The sequence below is a fragment of the Primulina huaijiensis genome, chromosome 2 (genome assembly GCF_012295235.1).
Source record: "Primulina huaijiensis isolate GDHJ02 chromosome 2, ASM1229523v2, whole genome shotgun sequence".
NCBI classification, from domain to species: Eukaryota; Viridiplantae; Streptophyta; class Magnoliopsida; order Lamiales; family Gesneriaceae; genus Primulina; species Primulina huaijiensis.
Window position 1 is genome coordinate 7,421,584 of NC_133307.1, and position 14,134 is coordinate 7,435,717.

Below are 14,134 nucleotides of genomic sequence, written 5' to 3' on the forward strand. Positions count from 1 at the left end.
TCTCATTTCTTCAACAATTTCAGCAGAAAAACCGAGAGTTCCATAGAGAAATCCCTTTGAAAAGCTTCAAGTTTATTTTGAGCTTAAAGTTGTGATTTTAAAAGATTCGGTTATCAGATTTTAAATCCAGACACAATACTGTACTCCTCTCGTTGACAGCTACAACTGGATGTAAGTTTTATTGAGTTCTGTTATCATTTGAAATTATGATATTGGAGGAATTATTATTTGATTATTATTATGTGTTATGGGAATACTAAACATTGCATAATCGAAGTCGGATCGAAGAACAGATTGATTATGGAATTGTTATGAATTTCTGATTATATCGATTGAAATTGGTCAGATTTGAACTTTGAATTGATTGCAGACTATATTGCATATGGGTTATGATTTGTAATTGATATCTAGTGATATTGTATTGACGGGGATATCGGGATTGTGCCGTTATGCCGTTGATTTTGAATTAGATTCAAAGTGATCAGATTCAGTATTGAATTGGGAATGGAATGTTGATATTATTATTCTCGATATGTCATTTCAGATTGATAGAGACAGTCTTGAATTCAGAACTTCCATTTCTGCAGATCAAGACTACGAAAGAAAGGTATAAATCAATGTTGACCGGGAGATTAAATTGAGTCAGATTGGACTCTGGTTTCCCTAAAACCACATACCTTACTTTATTGCTTTGATATTTGCAATTGTATGACATTGATATGATTAATCTATTGATTGATAGAAAATAGAGAATAGCCGATAGCTATTGGACGAGAGTCATTGACAGAAGGGCCAGACTGTGACAGAGTAGTCATTGGCCCATTGCACATTGTCATAGGATAGCTTTGGCGGATATGCCAAGTCTGTGGCGCATATGCCGAGACACTGGATGATTGACTTATATCGACGTTGCTTAGGGGTGGATCGACTCCTATTGCGTAGATTCGATATATATATCAATGTCCAGGAACCGGGATCCCTAGATTAGAGATGAGTTGAGTCTGAGATGACGAGTCATTAGTTGATTTACAGTTTTATATCGATTCATGTTTTCAGATTTAATACAGGTTATTGATATTTGTTTCATGCTTTTATATCGATTATATGATTGCATGTTTTGTTGATTTATACTGGGATGTATTTCTCACCGGAATTATCCGGCTGTTGTCGTGTTTGTATGTGTGCATGGAAACAGGTGGGACAGGATCAGGGTCAAAGAGATGAGGAGAGATCGTGATTAGAGTGGAGACTACGGACTTCGATGTAAATAGAGTTTGAACACTTGATAATTAGTTGTTGAACCTTAGATTTAGATGAATGTATGTTGTACAAGACTTGTACTTTTATACTGATAAGTATATTAGATTGATTCCATTACGTTCCGCGCTATATTTAAAAAAAAAATTTAGACCCAGATTAATTACATTGATCCAATTATCCCAATGACGATTAAGAAGATGATTAGCGTACGGGTCCCCACAAACCCGCTCTGATACCAATTGTTAGGATCGGTTGGGAGTGAAAATCGTTGAGCTACAATAGCTCGGTTCTTGAAATATTGAACAACGATGAATTAAATCGAGTTTGATATGAAATCAAGCGGAAAACACTCGAAACAATCCTTCGTAGAAACCGATTAAATATTTTGTAAAGCATTTGAAATATATGCAAGTTGAATGAGTAAAAAAAATATTTTGGTTGAAGCATTTTATCAAACACTTTGTATGCAATATTTTGCTATTTGAAGTACACATAAAATGCTTCAACAATGCATCTTCAAAACAGTGGAAATAATAAGTAAATGCAATAAATAAATAGACATGAATTTGTTTATGGATGTTCAGAGACTTCAAATGCTTCTACGCCACCCCTTCTTCCCCTTGGAAAGGATTCACTAGAAGACTTTGATTTATACAACTCTTTTTACAAACCCACTCAGCTTAGGACTTACACTAATGTCTAACTGAACTCCTAGCACTCAAGATTATATTGTAGGCAGCACCTCACAATCAACATATTGTTTAATGTCACATATGCAAAGACTACAAACACAATGTTTTACGTCTTTGTGAAAAGACTCACTCAACTAAGAAGTTCAACTCTCTTGTATATGTGTGAGTGATTTTGTGTGAGGAATTTATCAGTTACAGTGTACATCTCAAATGTATCCTCACACAAGGGCTTGTGCTCTCAACTAGCTGATATATACATGCTAACTGCCCATGCTTTGAATCCCCTTCAAAATCTCTTGTTTGATCTTCAATACGTTGCATTTATAGTCTCCAACAATGATATATACGTTAGACACAAGAATATGACCGTTTGGAAAGTTTCTGTACTGTTTCTGAAATTGCAATGGTCAAATTCGCCTTGCTGGACATTTTCCCGACTTGTCAACTATGGTAAACTCAACTGGTCGTTCAGTTCAACTGGTCAGCAGCTGGTTCAATTGAGTTGGTCAGCAGCTGGTTCAGTTGAGTTGAGTTGGTCAGCAGCTGGTTCAGTTCAGTTCAGCTGGTGTTCTGAAATCAGCATAGCTGATTTCAGTTTGTGCAGAACCTGTAGTTTCATCGTCATTTATCATCATCTTAAGCTTTGATTCAGACTTTGACTTCTGAAGATGATTTGTAGATCATTGTTTTATCTTTTCAACGAATACTGAATTGCTTCATTTTGATAATGGAGCTGAGAGATATAACCAAAATACCGCAGCTGCTCAAACCCAACGGATTGCTGTCTTCGTGCGATCAGTTACGATCAGTTTGACCTAGGTAACATCCGATTTTGCCCAACAGACGTGAAATACGACTTGTTTCAAATTAAGTTTTCTGATCAGTTCAATTGGTTGATTGTCATTTGAATCATCCAGCTGGGAGATATCATCAAAACATCAAGGCTCGCCAGAAATTCAGTTTGGCTAAATTCAGTTTAAGTTTGCTTCTTGTGTTTGCAACTTCACACATTAGTAAATATGTTAGAAATATAATAACAAGTTTTGTTAACATCATAATCAATATTGCGAACATGAAATGTTCCAACAAGTTCCCTCTCATGAAAGTTAAAAAAATATGATGTTGAATAAGTATGTGGAGGTACAAATAAACATATACTTCGATAATATAAAAAAATTGCGTTGATATTTAAAAATGTACCATGTGAAGTGGAAGCTCAACCAAGAGCTACGGGTAACTGTGTAGTCGTACCATGCGAAGGATCATCCACTGAAGGTGAAATAAATATATTGTTGAATATGAAGGATCGAGTGTGCTAATGCTATCGAAGGCATTTCGAACATTATATTCTCCAATGAGTTGCAATAGCTCGTGTTCTAATAATGTGAACACCAATCAATTAAATCGAGTTTGGTTTAAAACTAAGCGGAAGAAACTCGAAGTAATCCTTCGTGAAGAAGACTGTTATTAGAAAACATTTTAACTTATGTAAAGTGAATAACTGAAAAAAGGTAGATTAGTTTTTGTATTCATCAGTTCAGTTATGGTGACAATTGAACTGATGGATACTCTAACTGATCAAAACAATTTGAAAACAACAGTTAGTCAGTTAAATACACAAGATATGTTTATGGATGTTCGGAGACTTCAACTGCTCCTACGTCACCCCTTCTACCTCCACGGGTAGGATCCACTGGAAGACTTTGATTTATAAAATTTTTGTACAAACCCACTCAGGTAGGACTTACACTACTGCCTAAACTGAACTCCTAGCTACGACTGAAGGCAGCACCTTCCAGCCAACACTTCTTTAATGTATATGTGTCAAAGACTACATACACAAGTTTAACGTCTTTGTGTAAGACGGTATTTGAGTGGTTGAGAGTGTTTGTGTGTGTGAGAACTGAACAAGGATGTTCTCATACACTGAGGGATATAACTTCTATACTAAGCTGATAACACGTTGAAGTGTCCCTCTTGGCTGATTGTTTCTGAAAGCTGATTTGCAATAAACGTGCCCTTTCTTTTCTCTCATATTTGCGTTTAAGCTTTTTCTCTCTGTATCTTGTTGTTGTTGAGTCTTCACTGATCTTCTCTTTATATAGGCGGGAAAAACTGATCGTACAGTTAGACTCATTTATTGTATCCGTTGCATTTTGAATTCGTTTCTTCGACTTTGTGTCTCGACTTTTCGACTCTTTTCTGAGACGTTTTGTCTTTAATGCTCTGATGCAATATCCATTATTGTCCTTTGACTGGACAATGGCTTTGTACCTTCATGCACAGCTGGAATCCACTGAAAGAGTTTGTCTTCATCTACAACCGAAAGATTCTGACTGATGTTTCGGACTGGTCAGCTGAACTGATCTTTAGTTGGGCTGGTGAAATCAGTTGACTCGTCAGTTGAACTGATTTCACTCTCGTTCAGTTGAATTGATCAGCTGAGTTTTTCATCAGTTGAACACTCCTTCGGCTGGTCAGGCTTCTGAAGTTCTCCTGCTGAACCACCTATCAACTGGAAAATCAGCTGGACTGCTCAATTGACGTAACAGTTAGAGTGATTCAGTTTGTGCGATCAGTTAGGTATTCAATTTGCGATGTAAACAGCTCGTGACTGATCCTAGCTTCTGCACACTAAGGTAGATTATTAGTAACAGAAATTAACAAGTTTTGTTAACATCAAAATCAAGATTGTGAGCTTGAAAAGTTCCAAAAATCTCCCTTTTTTTGATGATCACAAAAATTGAGTAGTTAAACACAATATATTCAGTTCAAGGGTTAGTACTTTCAAACATCGTTAAAAGCTCCCCCTCAAGAACTGAATTAAAGAAGTTTTGAAAACCATTTAGAAATAGAGGATAAGAAAAACTCCCTCTCCAAAACTGAATTAAAAAAAAAAATTTAGGAAATCACTTTTCAGTTGACAAAAAAAATTCTTCTCGACAACTGAATTTTAAAAACTGATTAAATAAAACGATTTTCAGTTTGAGGGTAAAATAAAAACTCCCCCTCAGAGACTGAATGAAAACCCGTATTTGAAAGATATTTATCTAGTCATTCATTCAAATGTTATAATAATTCAAGTAATGTAGACAAGAAATCTGAAAATATTCATTCAGTCACAACGAAACACAGCTGAACAAACATGATGTTTATTAAATGAATTTCCTTGTATTTACATCTGAGTACATACATCAGTTGAAAAATAAAAATTGTTACAACAATAGCATAATTTAAACAACATCAGATATCAGTTGGTTTATGCGATAGAACTGGATATACCATCAACTGGTTGTTTGACTGCTTGAAATGCTGCATAGGTTGTGAATTCAATTTGCTAGAGAAACGAGTTAAACTGCTTTGAACTTGACATCTGTGCTTACTCAACTGGTCGAGCAGACTCTGACTAGGCTCACGTGGAATTCAGTTGGTGATTAAATTGACCAACATCCCAACATGAATGAGTTTTGTCTGAAGAACAGCTGACCTGGTAGGCTTGCAACTGAAATCTTGTTCATCGAGCAGTTTAGCTGTGCACCTTTGCAGATGATTCTCAGTCCGCTGCAGGCTGATTAAAACCTCAAAACTAAGAGTCTAGAGATGTGGCTACAACGTTAGTTACCGAACCAATCCTCTCCACTCTTTGCTAAAGAGCGACATATAAATATTTTCATATAGTTTTGAAAATTGTATGAAATACTTTTAAATAGCTTTTAACACTATTTTAAAGTAACAAATTTTAAAACACAATTTTCTTCAAATGTTCTTCTTAGAACAACCCGCTCTGATACCAATTGAAGGATCGAGTGTGTTAGTGCCTTCGAAGGCATTTCGAACACTATATTCTCCAATGAGCTGCAATAGCTCGTGTTTTAAGAATGTTAACATCGATGAATTAAATCGAGTTTGATTTAAAACCAAGCGGAAGAAACTCGAAGTAATTCTTCGTGAAGAAGACTGTTATTAGAAAATATTTTAACTTATGTAAACTGAATAACTGAAAAAAGGTAGATTAGTTTTTGCATTCATCAGTTCAGTTATGGTGACAACTGAACTGACGGATAGTCTAACTGATCAAAACAATTTGAAAACAAAAGTTAGTCAGTTAAATACACAAGATATGTTTATGGATGTTCGGAGACTTCAACTGCTCCTACGTCACCCATTCTACCTCCACGGGTAGGATCCACTAGAAGACTTTGATTTATACAACTCTTCGTACAAACCCACTCAGCTAGGACTTACACTACTGCCTAAAATGAACTCGTAGCTACGACTGAAGGAAGCCCCTTCCAGACAACACTTCTTTAACGTCTACGTGTCAAAGACTACATACACAAGTTTAATCTATTTGTGCAAGACGATATTTGAGTGGTTGAGAGTGTTTGCGTGTGTGAGAACTGAACAAGGATGTTCTCACACACTGAGGGATATAAACTTCTATACTAAGCTGATAACACGTTGAAGTGTCCCTTTGAGCTGATTGCTTCTGAAAACTGATTTGCAATGTGCGTGCCCTTTCTTTTCTCTCTTATTTGCGTTTAAGCTTTTTCTCTCTGTATCTTGTTGTTGTTGAGTCTTCACTGATCTTCTCTTTATATAGACGGGAAAAACTGATCGTACAGTTAGACTCATTTATTGTATCTGTTGCATCTTGTTTTCGTTTCTTGGACTTTGTGTCTCGAATTTTCGACTGCCCTTCTGAAACGTTTTGTCTTTAATGCTCTGATGCAACGTCTATTATTTTCCTTTGACTGGACAATGGCTTTGTACCTTCACGCACAGCTGGAATCCACTGAAAGAGTTTGTCTTCATCTACAACCGAAAGATTCTGACTGATGCTTCGGACTGGTCAGCTGAACTGATCTTTAGTTGGGCTGGTGAAATCAGTTGAGTCGTCAGTTGAACTGATTTCACTCTCGTTCAGTTGAATTGATCAGTTGGGTTTCTTCATCAGTTGAACACTCATTCGGCTGGCCAGGCTTCTGAGGTTCTCCTGCTGAACCACCTATCAACTGGACAATCAGCTGGACTGCTCAATTGACGTAACAGTTAGAGTGATTCAGTGTGTGCGATCAGTTAGGTATTCAGTTTGCGATGTAAACAGCTCGTGACTGATCCTAGCTTCTGCACACTAAGGTAGATTATTAGTAACACAAATTAACAAGTTTTGTTAACATCAAAATCAAGATTATGAACTTGAAAAGTTCCAATAGAATAAGAACATGAATGTGAATTTAAACAAAGTATTTAGATAATAAAAACATGTACCATGTGAGGTGTGAGGCCAGGAATGAGTCGTGGGAGATTGTGTACTCATGCTTTGTCGCCAGTCAGGGGTCGAGAATGATGGGTCATCGACTACATCATCATTTCTCAGTCGTCGCCTTCTGTTTGAAGACCTAGCATCATGATTTTGTTGCTCGGGTGTTCTAAAGGACATTTCATACAGTAACTCATCGGTCTGGATAGTATTTTTAACAAATTCAACTAATGCTTCACGCGGTTGATCGTCAACAGAGAGTCCTCCAAACAAATTCTTGAAAATTGATGCCTCATCTCTCTAATATAAAATAAAAATAAAAAACTTATCAAACACATGAATAATAAATTGTAATAGAATAATGCAAAGTGTTGAAAATAAATTGTTGAACAAGCACTTACCACAACACGTCTAAAATATGCATCTCCGGGCTGACAACCGTGATCGATTTGTTGAGGCTCGATGGGAGATATGAAACGTCGAGTTATAGAATCATACCATGTTTCATAATCAGATGTCATGCTAGAATTTTCAACCAATTCATTGTCAACGATCAGATTATGACGATTTATCACGCATCCTCCATTGGTCTATGATGTTTTACCCAATCATAATTTTTGCGATCCCGCCTTGAGCATTCATGTAACTGATCTCCGTCAAGGCTGGTATTGGAATGTTTTGTGACATTCCAAATTGCCGAAGAACTCGATTTGGACGATGCATCTCGACAATGTGAAAACATATCAGTGGGCACACACTTCGCCAGAGAGTGGGATGTTTACATTCTAAGGGCAATGACAAAACATCAACAACTTCAATGTCGTATACGAGCCATTTAAACTACAATGAATAAACAAAAGGAATCATGTACAAAAGTGATAATATCTGACATATTTTAAATTTTATATTTTAAACAATGTAAATACCTGATCATCTCCCATTTTGTCAAGCACATCACGAATGATCTGCACAGAGTGCGTAGGTGTATGTGTCCACGTGAATAAATTACTCCATCTGCATATACATTAAGTTTGTAAGACTTTAAAATAAAGATGACTTTATTAATTTTATATCATATGTTGCAATTATTACCTTTCTCAATATGGTGGAATTGGAAGAATATTATCACAGCTATTTTGATTTTCATGTAGCATTATTAGGCTGTATCCTAAGCGGTCAGGACATAAATGAGTCATTCTAGACCATGCCCAAATCTACAAAACAATTGAGTTTCATAAATGTGCACCAAAGAATATTATATATTCAAATAAAAAATGTAATAAACATACCTGTAAAATGTATAAAGGTCCTGCGATTTCTTGTTTCCCTGATCCAGATGCATGACACAACTCATGATGCAAATATGCAAGTACAGTGCTTGCCCAACTATAACTACGAAACTTATGCAAATCTTGCAAAAAATATAAGTACAACAATTTGACTGCACAACCTTCCGAATCAGGTAGCATACAACCACCAATAACCATCAGCGCAACACATCGGGAGTATTGTGCTACTTCTATGTCTGTACTGTTTTCACCAATTATCGTTTGTGTACAGTGTAAGTACAAAGTAGTCAACTTTAAACTATTTGATCTAAAGTCTGTCTGTAGTGGCACAAAACCTAACCAATCATAACAGTAACCCTGCCATACAATAAACTTGCGGCATACATCAGTCCCAATGATAGGGTCACCGTCAACATTAAGCCCCCAAATTATCGCAACATCTTGTAGTGTGATTGTTGTCTCGCCAACTCGAAGGTGGAAAGTATGAGTTTCTCGGCACCATCTTTCGACAAGAGCAGTTATCAGATGATTACCGTAAACAAAATCACCACAGCAGAGGATGCTATAAAAACCCATTTCATGTAGACATAGCCGAACACGATGGTGTATTAAATCACTTTTCCACAATTCTCAAATTAAATTATCTGATCTACGTACTCTTAGGATGTTATTCAAGTTGTTAGGTGTAATAAAACTAGATATATGTGTTTGTTGCTGATAAAAAACAGTACCATCAACAGGTCCATCATATAATGACATCCTGTAATTAATAACAAGAATAATATATTATTATCTAGCACAATATTCTCTAAAAATAATAACTACAAAATCAATTAATAAAAAAATTATAATATATAAATATTAACTATACGTAAACCAATTTTCAAATAACAAAACAATTTATTTAACACATGCATTATTATTTATAAAAATAATAATGCAAATTATTATTTATTTGAAAAAATAATAAGGGAAGTGTAGGCGTGACTTCCCCTTTTTTTTTATATAATAATGCAAATTATTACCAAGTAGGCGTGACTTCCGTTTTTTATATGGGATAGTATATTTTTTCAATAAATTATAAAACGTGATATTTTATTTTTACAAAAAAAGCTACGTGATTTTTTTTCTCATTATAAAAATAATCTTTCATATTAAATCTGAAATAAATATATACATAAACAAATAAATTTAAAATTGTTATTATCTAACTATACAGTTATATAATTATTATAAAACAATAATAATAACGGAAAAAATAGCATATAACATAAATTTTTTTAACATTTTTTCAAAAAAATAATAATGATAATGAAAATTTATCAAAAGTTTCTAAAATGAGTCAGATTTACCTCTAAATATCTTACCCATGAATAAGGTTAGAACGATTTTGAAATTTCTTTACAAAAAATAGTAATAACTAAAAAATCACGTAATAATTAAAATTGTAAAAAAATTAAATAACACTACAAAATTAGTCTAACATAAATAATAATTTCATTTATAAATTTAATATTTAACATAATAATCTATGTTAGTATACATACCTTAATATAAGTTGGAACTAAAATAAACCTGCAAAAACAAAAAAAAAATCAAATTAATAAAAATCTGCAGGAAGTGAAAAAATAAATTCAAACATTTACGAGAACTTACCGATGAAAAATATGAAAAAGGTGAATGAAATGAGACAATGAATTATTCAATTTGTAGAGAAAAAATTATAATATTATAATGAATTCGAAATTATTAAAGCTATGTTGTTGCAGCTTTTAATACATGTGTTGAGGCGGCGTGCAACTCTGAAATAATTAAAGCTCACAAGTGTATTATTATTTGTTTTTAAAAGGTAAAAGCAAGTGACTTACTTTAAAAAAAAAAATTTATTAGGCAAGTCACGCCATATGATTTTAAAAAAAAAATTTGTAAGTCACGCCTCTTCACATTACTTTGTCAAATTTTTTTTTACTTTATTTTATTAAAGTATTAAAAAATGTGCTGTAAACGGTTAAAAAACCCTCGAAAATTTGCTTATGAAGGAAGAGAGAATTTTGTGTATTTTTCTAGTATGATCATGTTACATGTTCTCAACCTTTTAATATATACTAAGGTACCGCTTGGTTCGTGGATAAGATAGTATAAAATTTATAATAATATGAATGACATGGATAAATAATATATGTTGACTATACATAGGGGTGTCAATCGGGTGGGTTGGGTTGGGTTGGGTTGGGTCGGGTCGGGTCGGGTTTCGGGTCAACCCGCGAATTTTTTTTTTTTCAACCCGAACCCAACCCGAACCCGAAGCAACCCGAAAACCCCCAACCCGAACACGAACCCGTATAACCCGACTCAACCCGTCTAACCCGCGTAACCCGAATTTTATTTATTTATTTAAAATTTTTTTAAAAAAATTAATGAAAAAAATTCAAAAAAATAAAAAATAAAAATAATATTTTAATTTAACACATAATAACAAAATTTCCGATTTAAATTTGAAAGTTTAATCGTAGAAAATTAAAAGTATATTTACTAAATCAAATAAAAAATTGTTAAAAAAATAAAAATATGCAAAATAAATATTCAATTATGAAAATTTATCATATAAATATACAATAAATTTTATTCAAACATACAATATATAAAAATATAGGTAATATTTTCAAAAAAAAAAAGTTCGCGGGTCAACCCGCGACCCAACCCGAAGCCCGCCTAACATGGCACTAACCCGAACCCGAAAAACCCCAACCCGAACCTGATTTTTTTCGTGTTGGGTCGTGTCGGGTTGTCGGGTCGTGTCGCATTTTGACACCCCTAACTATACATGTTATGTTTGGTGTAAATGATTGGTTAGACTATGATTTGTTGTACAATGTTTGGTGTATGTGATAAATGATGGGTTTAAAAATAAAATTTTATTGATTTTCCCAAAACACCCTTCTTCGTTGCAATGCCAAAAAATCAGTTGCTTTTTTTGCCATTTAATTTTTTTATTTTGTGGTAGTCCTTTAGGCTTATACAAAAGATGACAGATAGATTTGTATATAATAAATTAGTGGATTGTATAGATCAACTACACCCATTTTCACTTATTAAAGTGCAGTCATTCAGTCACAAAAAATGATTGAGAGATAAATTCATGTCAACTTTTAATCCATACAATGAATTTATTTTGGCAGAGCAAGTTTAATAATGTGAGTAGTTGAGTTCTTAAATGATCCAACATATTTTTTTTTAATATATATAGACCTTCATGGAACTCCTATGAAATTGAACTCTCAGCACCTTTCTTTAGAAGATACAATGTCACAGGAGAAGAAACCATGCTCTGAGTCAACTGTCACTAGCAACTACAAAAATATAGTTCCTACTTCTAGTTATGTTNTAATTAAATAGTCATTATTTAAAATTTTAATTAATTGTTAATTAATTAATCAATTCTAAAACCCTCCAGAATATTTCATGAGAACAATGTACTTATTCTAGTCACAACTACTAACACATTTACTAAATAAATAATTGTGAACTAATTATAACTTCAATCGACGATCAGACTGCACTGATGTATCGAGGATACAACTCTTGTTCATATAATGAAAATTGAAAATTTCGAAAGAAAAAATTTCCAATGATCTATTTTAAGCAGCTATCAGTTTTGTGAACGCATTCAGTAAAGAATAGGTCTCTTGTGAAACGGTCTCACGAATCTTTCTCTGTGATACGGGTCAACTCTACCAATATTCACAATAAAAAATAATATTTTTAGCATAAAAATTAATACTTTTTCATGGATGATCCAAATAAGAGATCCGTCTCACAAAATACGATCTGTGAGACAGTCTCACAAAATACGACCCATGAGACTGTTTCACATAAATTTTTGCCTTCAGTAAAACATACATTTAAATTTTCCTTACTTAATTTGCAACTAAGCTAACTTCAACCACTTCTATTACATAGAATTAATTTATAAACTCCGTTATAAGTAATTTGTTCTTGACTTTGATTATTTAACAAAGAACACAAAATCTAATATTTGTGTAATCTTCAACGATTCATGGATACAGCTAGCCGAGTGTTCACAACTCCATGTGATTCAGAACAAGATTTGTTCATATTCGGGCTTACCATAATTAACCTCATTCTTTTTAATCAAACCCTTGATCAAAAACATCAGAACTCAAGTCTGATTACACTCATCGGATCATTATAAGAGTGTCTAGTAGCATATCTCTATGATCCCTTATGTATCACTGATAATGCATGCAAGAACCTTAAGTTATGGTTAGCGTACTGTACGTCTCATTTAACTCATATATCCTGATCGAATCTGAAACCATCGGTATATTAAGAGTTGCAAATGAATTTGATAACGATGTGATGTATCTTTGAGTAATAACAGCGCCATGGTATGTGCAACTAGAAAAACATATTTATCTAAAGCACATGTCTTGCTCTGGTCAGAGACTCCTCACACTATTAACTCGTCAGATCATATAGGGTATCTTCACTCGTAAGAAAGTGGTAAATCTCCGCCTACAATGCATTGTATGCTATATATTTCAAAAGTACACTCAATCTCACCACCTGATGACTTTCAATGGAGTCGGTAAATGGATCAAAGTACGTGCTAGTACGTAGAACATCTACGTTGTCTCGGGGAAAATGACTAATTGTATACAACTATAACTGTAAACTATTTCACTCGATAAGTGATAACCACTTGGGAAGTCCGTTGAAAGGTTGTTCGGTGCATCATAAAATAATCATCCATCTGTATGAATGGACATCTCTAGGCCTTTATCAATAAAACATGACGTTTACATCACAAAAACTAGTCTCAAGTTCAAACAACTTTTATCCTTATTTTAGGTAGCTGAATCGACTAGAAACATGTACATTTTCATGATCTTACATTGAGAGACATACCTCAAGATACGTAAAGTATATTCAATGACTTTATCTATATAGCTTGCATGATTATACAGATAAAGTAAATGTCATAATTGGATAAAACCGCAAAATATTATTAAAATAAAGATTGTTTTTACATAAGAATCATTAAAGTCCAAATCACAAGTTGGCTTGCTTTACACTTACTCTAACAAGATCTACTTGCGGGTACAGGGCTGGCTAGGATCGGAGGTCAGGTAAGCCACTGTGAACTTCTAATGTACGGAGTATAGAAAACCGAAGATTTTAGACAAAAAGGTAAACTTTTTGAAAGGGGAAAATGGGAGATGCCTGGAATAGTTAAGGTTACACCATCTTAAACCATTGATCAAAAAATCCCGATCGAACCAAATCTAGCATCAATATTGAATCTGATTTGGTTACCTGAAAACATGTTCAGAAGCATTTCAATTCGGTCTAATTAATTTGTTTATGTGATATATTTAGCTTTTTGATTTTACAAATTGTTTTTTTATCGTCGATGAGAGATCATAGCGTATTATATGTCTGCAATCAACTCGTCTATGACATGCGACGAGAGGATGTGAAGGAATTGAAATCGAGAATTTCCTTGTTATTAATAACTTTGATATAGACTATGTTCATAACAATATTAAATAATGTGTCACAAAACATTAAAAAAAAGGATTTAAAAAATAAATATGATACTAACGTAT

The 14,134-nt window shown here is 33.8% G+C and overlaps 2 protein-coding genes across 3 annotated transcripts in view; both read right to left on the minus strand.

The window, feature by feature from the left end:
* The window catches only part of LOC140959248 (uncharacterized), a 23,590-nt gene extending 15,839 nt beyond the window's left edge, over positions 1–7,751 (minus strand). The window contains exons 1-3 of one of the 2 annotated variants that reach the window (XM_073417129.1): positions 7,617–7,751; positions 7,224–7,515; positions 3,134–3,221 (exon numbers count right to left, since the gene is read on the minus strand). In XM_073417129.1, the coding sequence (XP_073273230.1) occupies positions 3,169–3,221; positions 7,224–7,515; positions 7,617–7,736 (465 nt within the window). In that variant the 5' untranslated portion in view covers positions 7,737–7,751 and the 3' untranslated portion in view covers positions 3,134–3,168. Of the gene's footprint in view, positions 1–3,133; positions 3,222–7,223; positions 7,516–7,616 lie in introns of those variants that run through there. The other variant, XM_073417120.1, reaches the window with a different exon arrangement.
* Positions 7,752–7,815: 64 nt separating this feature from the next.
* LOC140991799 (serine/threonine-protein phosphatase 7 long form homolog) lies at positions 7,816–9,080 on the minus strand. Its single transcript, XM_073461969.1, has 4 exons — positions 8,666–9,080; positions 8,505–8,607; positions 8,142–8,229; positions 7,816–8,055 (listed from the first exon to the last, which is right to left on the minus strand). The coding sequence occupies exons 1-4, from the start codon at positions 9,078–9,080 to the stop codon at positions 7,816–7,818; spliced, it is 846 nt and encodes a 281-aa protein (XP_073318070.1).
* Between the last annotated feature and the right edge of the window lie 5,054 nt (positions 9,081–14,134).

What these genes read in the sequence shown, in the direction of transcription:
- LOC140991799 (XM_073461969.1), bottom strand. Translation starts at nt 9,080, where the DNA reads ATGGGTTTTTATAGCATCCTCTGCTGTGGTGATTTTGTTTACGGTAAT. An exon ending in GACCTTTATACATTTTACAG is followed by an intron (nt 8,230 to 8,504) that starts GTATGTTTATTA and finishes ATGTATATGCAG; the next exon opens with ATGGAGTAATTTATTCACGT. An exon ending in ACAAAATGGGAGATGATCAG is followed by an intron (nt 8,056 to 8,141) that starts GTATTTACATTG and finishes TATTCATTGTAG; the next exon opens with TTTAAATGGCTCGTATACGA.